We start from the raw sequence: 11,597 nt of genomic DNA, 5'->3' as shown, positions 1-11,597 counted from the left end.
GTGGGATCTACATCGATTTTAATCAATTAAAATTACATGCAATTTGGGAAGAATAAGTCAATTTAACAGGTTATAAAAATATATAATTTTTTCAAAAGTAGGGAATTATTAATTTTTTATTTCTATGAGATAAGACTTATTTTCTACAATTTAAAAAGAAACATTAATCATATTAATCAAAAGGAAATAATACATTAACTGACGTTTATATCAAGATTTAATACAAGTCCATAGAAATGCATATTTAAAACAAAACTTATATCCTTATAGATATTTAATTATGCGTTTTAATCATTGCGGCACTAGTACTGCATACAAAATTATGGGTTTATTAGGGTATGAGATTGGAAATCGTCTCTTCGTATCGGATTTTTGAGGCTCAAGCAACCAGATTTATTTTCTTTCTTCTTCTTCCAATAATGAGCGTCCGTCTGGAAACTCCTCCACATATTTTTTTATAAATTATAAAATGTTAAGTGCATCCTCAATACTCCTTCGGTTTTTCTTTCTCAAACTCTTAAAAAATGAATGTAAGCATAACTATTGATTATTTTCCTCGACCTTGTATGATGATAAACATTATTTGAAGCCTTAAATGAATTCATTTAAGGCTTTAATAAGTATAAAATATCCCTAAAATACTTTTTGGAACTGAGCCAATTTTAAAACACAAGACGTTGCCTTCCAAAAATGAGCAAATGAGATATTTAATATGAGAATAACCAAATAAATTGTTTGTATTTTTACAATACAAATACTAGTGTATATGGCTGCAAATTATTCTTATTCCGCATGTAGCACTATATAGCCTCAAAATACATATGCGAGTTGAGCCTCAAGCCGCTGACATCAGTGATGCTTCATATAAAAAAATATCCACTGCTTTACAAAAGTTATTCTTTAAATTATACATGAAAAAGCAAAACTGAAGCGAATTAAATTGGTTGAATTTATAATTGACATTTTTACTATACATCCTTAAATTTATTTTGGAAGACAAACAAATAAAACAAAGAATATGAAAATAAAATAAATTTATTTATTTACAAATTTGTATAGGCCCAAATTCGGGTTATCATTCTAGGTTTTTCTGTCCAACAAATAACTTTATTGCTGGAACAAATTATTGTAAAATACAATCAATCCAGGTCAATCATGTTTCTTCATTGTTGGTAGTTGGAACAAATGGATCCTGAAAAATAAAAATACTAATATTAAACATTGCATTAATAAAGTTTCATTTAATAATACAGTCTTTGCAGTCAGGTGTCAACAAGTAATCATGGTTAATCATAACCCAGTGCTCTAAAGAGATATCATCATATAATAAAGTTGCTAAATTATATATTATAAAACATTAAATTCTTACCATAACTTTTGTTGTTTCAGCATCAATGAAATCGAGAAATTGCTACCATAGTTTATATAATTGGGCAATGCTTTCATCTAGTTCAGGTCTGCAACATTTGATAATTACATAATTAAAATATATATTTTACTTTTCATTAAAAATTATTAAGAAAATAAAAATCAGTGCTTGGTAAATAATTATAATCAGGAATATTCAGAAACACGGACCAAAGCAAATCATCATGAAATTTAACACGTTTCTAATTTTAATTTAACAAATACTTACATTAGGAATAAATCAGCTTGGGTGCAGGTCACCTTCCCAAAAAGCTTGCGAATTGGTGGAATCCTGCAATAAAATGAATTTTAATAAAGTGTTGCTTTAAATACAGCATATTTTAGTTTAGTATAAATATTTCAGTAAAGGTACGGTTATAATCAAGAGTATTCATAAACACGGACCAGGTATCATCAGAAAAATTTCACATAACCACGTGCTCTATAGGTTATGTACAAATAAAAATATTAAAGCATACCTATTGTATGTATGCATTTACTGAAAATATGTACTAATTTTCTCAAAAATTCTTACCATTTCCAATTAGTGTAATAACTAACAAAATATAATATTAAAATACGTCAGGCACGCCACTTCAACGACGCTGTTTCTAAAGGAATGAATATACGTGCTTACATCTACCATCTAAACTTTTAGTTCAGTTTTTTACCAGCGTGTCAGGCCAGTCATTTCTTCATCGACCAATAAGATTAGAAGACAAGATCATAAAATTGCCTACCGTGCTGAGTTTCTTTCTCTCTTATATATGTTTAATGCGCGTTGCACTATTTCTTTCTGGCGCTGTCGACTCTCCTAGTTACGTTAGAGATTCCCGGTAAAATTCAAATTTGTTAATTATTTCTGAAATTGGAAGTATGCAACTTAATGATCATGTATAAAAATATTTGTAGATACAAATGTATGTTTGTATGAATAAAATCATAAATCGAATTGCAAAAGCTTTCAAAAGAAAGAAATTACTTAGTAATAATAAATAACAATATTTAATACGTATTACATAATACAAACTTAACAAAATAACATAATACGAAAAATAAAACTAAATTTGTATAAGTGTTTCAAACATAAAAACAAAGAAAGCTAGGTGTTACGGCGACAACCTCCATAATTGTACGCGATAATCATAATTAAGCTAAAATTTACTACACTTTTTGCACATAGTATTATTTTTTAAATAAAACTATATAAATTGGAAAATGTATATTTAAGATCAGAATATCTCTTAAGAGAAAAAGCTACCCCCTAGAAGGAAACACTGCGCGTTGATCTAAGGCTTAGATTCTAAGTTAACTATTTTTCGTTTTTCATATTTAATATTATTCTCCTGTACCAAATATAGCAGGAGCGACATTTTTCTTATCACGATCTACATGATCTATTAAATTCAGTGGAACCTCGCTTAACGAGTATTATCCGTTCCAGAATTTCCGGATATTTACACGTATAGTGTAAATATAAACTAATGCATAATGAAGTGAGTCTGACTCCATTTGTTTATAATTGTGTCGATTTGGGGTCTTTGTGCTTTTTCACCAAACACAAATTATATTTGCAAAGTACAGTCCGCTATAAACAAAGATGACAAAAAATCTTAGATGTTTAATATATTTAAAAAAATGCATGAATATGTGTACACAAGTTTTCAAAATGATATAGCAGGCGCACAATCCGGGACTTTTCTTTTTCTCGTCACTCGTTATGCGAAACGTAGCTCGCTAAGCGAGTCATTTTTCTTACAAATTAAGAGGTTAAGCGAGGTTCCACTGTATAAGTATTTTTGTCTCGATTTACATTCGAAATAAATAGTTTTTCAATATGTTCTAGATCGACCAAACATTGCTAAGGCCATCCATATTTATTTTATAATATTAATTATTATCTTTATTGCAACAGTAAAAACAAAACATTTTCATTTACAACAATTATAATAAAACAAAAATTCCATAGAAAATTTATAAAAATATTTATAAATATTTTTAGATTGTTTATTTTTAAAACTAGAGGTACCAAATCTCTCTGAAATATTAAATATTTAAAGTTAAAACCGGTTAAAATTTACCGATAGTAATGTGTAAATAGTTAAATAACAATAACATAATAATAATTTTTATTTCAACAATAAATTACAAAGTTAAAAAAAAAACTTAATACAATAATAAAAATAAAACAAAATAGTTATTTCTGCCCTAAACAGTAACTTATTAATGCAAGATATTTTTGTTTAATATTTTCATATAGAAAAATCGTTTTTAATGTCTTATCTTTCAGACTTGTTCGATTTGTACATATTGCACCTGCAGAAGAAAAGGCTCTTTCAACTTTGACGCTCGTGGGTTTCACTGGAAGATTTTCATCTATTAGCATCTATTACTTGATTAATAAGTTTTGTTAAATTTGAGATGTTAGCCAAATGTAATCTCTCTTTCATTATCAGATGCATTGCTTCAACAACAGTTGTACCAAATCAGACAATCTCTGGTTCGAGTAGTATTTTAGGCAGACAATTTATCAATCATACATTTTTGGGTAATATCGGCCTATACAAGCAAGAACACCTAAAATATCTACAGCCAATTTTATAGGTAGCAATGTAGATATCAACGTGTTAAAAATATTAATTTCACATCCAGAAAAATGAAATTTCAATATTTAAATCAGTAAGGTTTTTCTATATTTTATTTATGAAATTACCGGTATTTGTTGACAAAATTTAATGGTCGGGAAAACCGGTTATCCGTTTACCGGTAATGGAAGCCCTAATTATAAGACACACTTTCTTGTGTAGTTTCTTCGAAAATATTGGAGAGTAAAGTTAGTACAGTGGAACCTCGCTTAACTAGCATTTCGCTTAAGGAGCAAAATAAATTGTAAGAGAAATAACTTCAAAATGTAACGCATTATCGTAAATTACATTAGTTTATAAGCGGAAAATTGTTATAATTGTTATAAGTAAAAATCCGCAAATTTTGGATCGAATTATGCTCGTTAAGCGAGGTTTCACTGTATTTCAAAAGGAATACGAATTATAATACCTGAGTATCTCCGCTAATGAATATTTGTATTCGTGAATGCGTATGGAACACTGTAAACTCTTGATTCTTCATTTAAACTAGGGTGAATTTTCGCCTTTTCCTACCTCTTACAAATTACCATTATTAGTTATAGTTTACCATATTTTATAAACCAGTCATTGGAGAAAATTTATTCTATTTGGATCGCTTATAGCGAAAATTTATTTTACATTCCGCATTTGATATGCAAACATATTAGTTGTGTGACGTAAATATTGAATGCTCCTAAGTGACTTTGCTCGCTCTATGAAAATAGAAATACCAGAATAATCTTTATAATTACCAACCCCGTCAATTTTGTGTAGTTAGCTTATCGTTTTGCATAATTTGTATGATTGTTTATTGGGTGTAAATGCATGTGAGAATGATAATGTACATGTTCAGTTTGGTAGATTGAAGCGGCATTATAAATAAATGTATGTATTTGCGCATAAATCAGTGGAGATCGAGGTGGTGATTGCACGCTAGGAAGACGTCATGGGAATATACTCAAAACCACCTGAATCTCAGGTGATCTCAGGGAAATCTCGATAGGCCGCGTGTGAAGTCAGGGCAGAGGAGGGAATTCTTATGGGCCGCGGCAGACCGCGCGCGTCCAATTCGACGCCGTCTCGACGCGAGTGTGTAAATTCCCACGATATCATCCGCTCCTCTCCTCACCACACCGTGCCACTCCTCACCACACTACCATGCTGAATTCGGAATGGTCGAGCGGCCGACTGTCATAGAGCGAGATGGAAATGGATCCGTTAATGATGATGAAAAGGGAAACTGAATGCGAACAAACGCGTATTTATACATATATATATATATATTTGGATGTATGAGTGTGTGTGTGAATGCTAGTGTGTATGATCTAAATTACACTCGCTCCGGTTGTATCAAATGTTTTAAAGGCCACCCACTCTTTCCCACACCATCATTTTCCCACGCCCTGACTATAACCCCAAACATCCTTCTGGTTACATCTACGAGAGAAGGACGCGCGGGGCTCAAACACACAAACTCACACACTTGTGCACATCGTGTACATACACATTCACGAGCAGTATCACAATAGGATACTCATTCGAGAGTTAAACTGAAGCAGAGTTCTCCCACTCCTATATTATACCAAAATATTCATTTACTGTTATTGCAATTCAATACGTTTCCAGTATTCACAAATAATTTATCAATTACGTTTATTCATTTAATTATATTTAAATTTTACAATATTAAATTTTGATAATAATGTTTAAATATGCGCAAGTGTAATGAGAATTACACCACATTGTAAATAGAAAAAAAGCTTGAAAAGAAGAAATTAATCTTCTAATGATAATAAGAATTTGACTTGGGTAGTCAGCCGACAAACATGATAAAAATTAGTTTGTTATTTTTGTTTTAATAATAACAATAAAATCAATGGTTTTCGATTATTTGTACAAAATAAATATTGTTTTCATTTCATCGCAGTTTATTCATTCTATAAATATAAACTTATATCTTAGACAAAAATAATCATATTTTCAAGAATTTACAATTAAAATAACTTTTGAAGATAACAACATTTAATTGGCTGATAGGATAATAACATTATATGATATTTGGATAAAATCAATAAGATATCCATGAATCACAGCAATTGAAATATTTGATAAATAATAATATTATAATCAAATAATTGTCCTTCTTATGTCAAAGATAATATCTTAACATGACAAATATTTTAGAAAGTTAATAACGGGAAGTCTATGTTTTTTAAACTAATTATTTTAAAAAGGAATTAGGCCTATTTAAAAAAAAACTAATTAAGATTATGGATCGCAGAAAAATATATTAGGAATATTTATTAATTGTTAGATTTCGCGAGTGAAAAGTTGTTTTAATCTGAAATTTATTAGTATAATACGTTTATTACCATGGATGATCGTGAAGAAAATTCTATTGTGTCCAACCATTATTATAGTATAAAAACAAACTCTGTATAAGAGACCTCCAGGAAGACGTCGGATCGATACACTTTAATATAAACAAGTGATGTAAGGAATAAGCAATTCCATCAATACGGAACAATGCAGATACTTTTATGAATACTCAGAATAGAAGTACTTTTATAAACATATAAGAAACTTCTACGAAGAATCGTAATCGACACTTTTTGATATAAACAAATGTAAGATATTTGAGCCGGACGCGTAGCAAACCAAACCCGGTGGCAATCAAAATTCCGACAACCGAAATCCCCGACATACGAAATACAGACAACCATAATCCGAACAGTATCAAAATCCCGACATTATTTTTTATGATTTCGAATGTCGAAAATTGGATTGTGAGGATTTCGATATAGAACTAACAAAACCACCCAGGCCGAATCCCGTGGGAACGCTTAATCGTCAAAAATCAATAAAGAATATATCTTTAGAATTAGTCTAAATAAAGTTGTTATAAAACCAGTTGGATTAAATTAATTCTTAACTACTGAGACTCTACTAAAACTGTTCGGAATTCCATCCCTGAGATACAACAATACCGAAAAATTTAAACGATATTGCTGAAAAAAAAATGTTAAATAATATGAAAAACAGTTTTTAAAGCAATTTATATTCAAGTAATCGACAAATATAGAAATGTAAACTTTTAAATGTACAGCTCAATTTACTACTCTCTATATGCATCATTCTAGAAATAAATAAAAAATAGTGTATTTCTTATTATAATACCTTAGGAGAGGAAATATTCTACATCACTTATTCAGTAGCGTTAGTATAGCTGGTGCCACCATATACTAAAGGTTTTATGTCTTCTTATTCAGTCGCACTCATGTACATCACTTAATAATAAATTGCTTTATTGACACTGTCACACAGTGTGCTCGCTAAGAATTGTATTCTTCTATTTTCAAATTTATTGCACTTCATGTTTAATTTACGTTGATTTTTTTTATTCATTCTTATTAATAATAACAACTGATTGCCCATGAAATATAACAAAAAACATTGTTGTGAATGTAATTGACGCATGAGGCTCTTCTAGAAGGGAAGAATTATAAAATTATAAACACACACAAATATAAATAAATAACATCTGGCCAAATGGTAATCGACCTATAACTTTTCCATATTGGAATATAATAAACAATAAGAAATATTATATGAAAAGTAAAACGGCACAGAAACGAAAATAAAGAATTGAAAGATTCACACGCTTTAAGAGTATTATTAAATAAAATAAGATTTAGTTCTTTTGTTTTATGCTCATATTCCAAGTAATAATAAGATAAATTAATTGAGTTTCGAGTTGTAGGAATAAAAATAAAACGAAAGTATCGTGGGAACCGCAAGCTGCGGCGGCGGTAGTGGGAATTTTCGTCAAGTTGGCGGTACTGTCGGAAAATTCATATTATAAACAGGTGTTTTTAGATTGGAATGAGGTAGCAACGATGTTTGGTGTATAAAGTGGGGAGTCGTCGGTCGGTTATTCTCACGTATCTTGGTAGCATCACTACACCATTCATTCAATCCGCAGAGCCGACCTTTAAAGTACACACAACAAAACACTCCATCCACTCCAGTGCAAAACGACGTACATTTCAAACAGAAAGCATCATGAGAACAAACCGAAGTTCGGATTTTCAAAAGTGCTCCAACAAGTTTGTTTGGGTGATATAAACAAATGCGGCAGATAAGTTTCTGATTGAAGAATTCGTCAAATTATAATACACATCAAGATGCCTTTGCAGTATGGACTGCCTGGCATAGCCCATGCTCAATCTCCTCCAACTCCACCACCTCAACATGGGGGTATGTACCCTCGCTTCTCTGGTGCTGTTGTTCCAGGGGGTTATCGGGGAGAGGATAGGAGACTCACAAGGGAAGCAATGGAAAGATACCTCAGAGACAGATCTGATATGGTCATTGTTATTTTACATGCTAAAGTAGCTCAGAAGTCATATGGAAATGAGAAAAGATTTTTCTGCCCTCCACCATGTATATATTTATTTGGAGATGGATGGAGGCTTAGACAGGAACAAATGTTACGGGAAGGAGAAACAGAGCAGGCCTCACAACTATGTGCATTTATAGGAATAGGAAACTCAGACCAAGATATGCAGCAGCTTGATTTAAATAATGGCAAGCAGTATTGTGCAGCAAAAACTTTATACATATCTGACTCAGATAAGAGAAAACATTTTATGTTATCAGTGAAAATGTTCTATGGTTCTGGCCATGACATTGGTGTTTTTCATAGTAAACGTATTAAAGTGATTTCAAAACCATCCAAGAAGAAACAATCTTTAAAAAATGCAGATTTGTGTATAGCTAGTGGGACTAAAGTGGCATTATTCAATAGGTTGCGATCACAAACAGTGAGCACTCGATATTTGCATGTAGAGAATGGTCACTTCCATGCTAGTTCCACTCAATGGGGTGCATTTACAATTCATTTACTAGATGATAATGAATCTGAGAGTGAGGAATTTCAAGTTCGTGATGGATACATACATTATGGATCAACAGTAAAATTAGTTTGCTCAGTCACTGGCATGGCACTACCCCGGCTCATAATAAGAAAGGTTAGCTGCAATTTCAATAAGATAAAAATGAATTATTTTATGTAGTTAAAAATAATATAAAAACGTTGAATTAAATATATTATAATCAAGTATTTTCTTTGTTTTAGGTGGATAAACAACAAGCATTATTAGAAGCAGATGATCCTGTTTCCCAATTACACAAATGTGCCTTTTACATGAAAGACACTGATAGGATGTACTTGTGTTTATCACAAGAACGAATTATTCAGTTTCAAGCTACTCCTTGCCCAAAAGATCCTAGTAAAGAAATGATAAATGATGGCGCTTGCTGGACAATTATCTCTACTGATAAAGCTGAGTATCAATTCTACGAGGGTATGGGACCGGTTCGATCTCCAGTTACACCTGTGCCTTTAGTCCACAGCCTCCATTTGAATGGAGGTGGCGATGTGGCTATGCTCGAATTAACAGGAGACAACTTTTCGCCATCACTTCAAGTTTGGTTCGGAGATGTAGAAGCAGAGACGATGTATCGATGTCAAGAAAGTATGCTTTGCGTTGTTCCCGACATTTCGCAGTTTCGTGGCGAATGGCTGTGGGTACGTCAACCCACACAAGTGCCTGTTTCCTTAGTGCGGAATGATGGTATAATTTACGCTACTGGATTGACTTTTACTTATACCCCTGAACCTGGACCTCGGCCACACTGTCCTCCCGCTGATGAAATCATGAGATCGCAGAGGCCTAATACCGCAATAGCAGATCAACCATGGAATTCCCACACGTCCTCTATGCACTGACAAGTGACACCACGAATCCTTGTCCAAGCAATTGGAACAAATTCATATTTGCCTTCATTTAAATAGAGCACTATAGAAACTTTTAACCACATTGCAGAATCTCAAATTCACGCCATATATCAGATAAAATTTTATTTCTTTGTGGTTGAAGGCTGTGAAGTGATGGTGTATAGTGTATTTCGTTTTTATTCTCAAAGATGTTTAAACATGTTCGATTTCAAAGAATATCAAAGAATTTATTCAGGTAATTACATAAAGCACACCAGGCACCAAAGTTACTTCTTGACTAATAATGTTTACTGTCATCCTTTTTCTTTCCATATATATATATGTTTTATTTATTTTAAAAATAGTGTATTAAAATGTGATCTTATTTTTCCGACATTATAAATTTTCTTTGTGAGAAATACATTTGATGAACAAGTGATTTTATATTGTATTATATATAAATATATAAATATTTGTGCTATTATTTTAAATTTTATTATTATTTGTATGTATTTATTGACAACAACGAACAAATTTTGTAGCTCATCGCGCACTTACAAATAAATGTTTTTATTTCTTCTACACCTGTTTATAATTTCGCGGTGCGCAAATTTTTACATTATATTGTATTTACAAAGAGAATGTATAATATATAATTATATGAATTTTCAAACAAAAAATAAGTATAGTTTCAATTACCCAGTTGGTCCCAATTTTACAGCATTATTACAAATATAATATTTACATTAATTACTTTGAAAACAAGGTAGTGGTACTTCATTATCACTTTGAAAGCGCAAACAATAATTATTTTGCTTATTATTCCCATACTAATTTCTCACTGTAATCATTTCAACTGCGTTGCCTCTGATCTTGTGGGAATGAGGACCCATTGCTTATAAATATGCAGCAGAGAGATCTAATTATTAAAAATAGCCTTATTGTTGGACAACCAATTCCCATAGATGATGTAAACAACAGAAGAAACACACAGATTTAATATTTTTCTTATTATTTCGCTGTTGCCTCTAGTCCATTCATTCTGAGTCGTGAGAACAGCGAGTATATTATAATTTGAATTTTATTATGTGTGAGAACTTCAAACGAGGGTAATTATTTAATTTCACAGTGTAATTAGGGGAGAGAGAAAGAATTATTAGAAAGTTTAAGTGAATTACGTGTGTAGATTATTTTATTTGAGAAAAATGCATAAATTGTACAAAAATAAGTTTTATAACAATTTTGCCGGAAAGATTTATAACCAACATACAAACAAAATTTATTTTTTTATTTATTAATTAATTTAAAACAATACATTTTGTTTCTTATTTATCAAAAAATAAATAAAAAACTATAAAATATAAATAAACAAATTGTAATATAAAATCAAAATAAATATAATAAATAAATTGAAAAGAAAACAACTCTAAATATAAATAACAGAATTATGTAACCAACATTAAATGAAAATTCTATGTAATTAAAGTAAATGTAACTGGCCCTATAATTTGTATACTAAGTATAATTTTTATTATTAATTTATTAAATAAAATTAATACTAGCTCTCAGAAAACCTGTATAAGAATGTCAGAACTAATCAAGATTTAAATTTAAGCTGTTTATCCACGATCATAAATAATATTAAAAATAATTGTCCATTATTTCAAATTTAATGTTTAATATAATTAGGCGATTTTCACTACATAAATGTAAATGTAATTTTGAACGTGGTATTGAGAGAATAAAATCGAAAAACATATATATTTATTTACTATTATATTTTTACA

General features: G+C 30.7%; 1 protein-coding gene and 1 long non-coding RNA gene across 2 annotated transcripts; one reads left to right on the top strand and one right to left on the bottom strand.

The window, feature by feature from the left end:
* Positions 1–1,019: 1,019 nt before the first annotated feature.
* LOC108568188 lies at positions 1,020–2,119 on the bottom strand. The gene is made up of 4 exons (XR_001891292.1): positions 1,943–2,119; positions 1,637–1,699; positions 1,370–1,457; positions 1,020–1,192 (listed from the first exon to the last, which is right to left on the bottom strand). It is a non-coding gene; the product is annotated as an uncharacterized LOC108568188 (long non-coding RNA).
* A 5,764-nt stretch (positions 2,120–7,883) lies between these two features.
* On the top strand, positions 7,884–10,255 carry LOC108568179 (suppressor of hairless protein). The gene is made up of 2 exons (XM_017929118.1): positions 7,884–9,061; positions 9,169–10,255. The coding sequence occupies exons 1-2, from the start codon at positions 8,216–8,218 to the stop codon at positions 9,820–9,822; spliced, it is 1,500 nt and encodes a 499-aa protein (XP_017784607.1). The 5' UTR covers positions 7,884–8,215; the 3' UTR covers positions 9,823–10,255.
* Positions 10,256–11,597: the final 1,342 nt, after the last annotated feature.

This window comes from Nicrophorus vespilloides, unplaced genomic scaffold (genome assembly GCF_001412225.1).
Source record: "Nicrophorus vespilloides isolate i.1.1-1 unplaced genomic scaffold, Nicve_v1.0, whole genome shotgun sequence".
In the NCBI taxonomy this organism is placed as follows: Eukaryota; Metazoa; Arthropoda; class Insecta; order Coleoptera; family Silphidae; genus Nicrophorus; species Nicrophorus vespilloides.
This window is presented reverse-complemented; position numbering and strand designations above follow the sequence as displayed.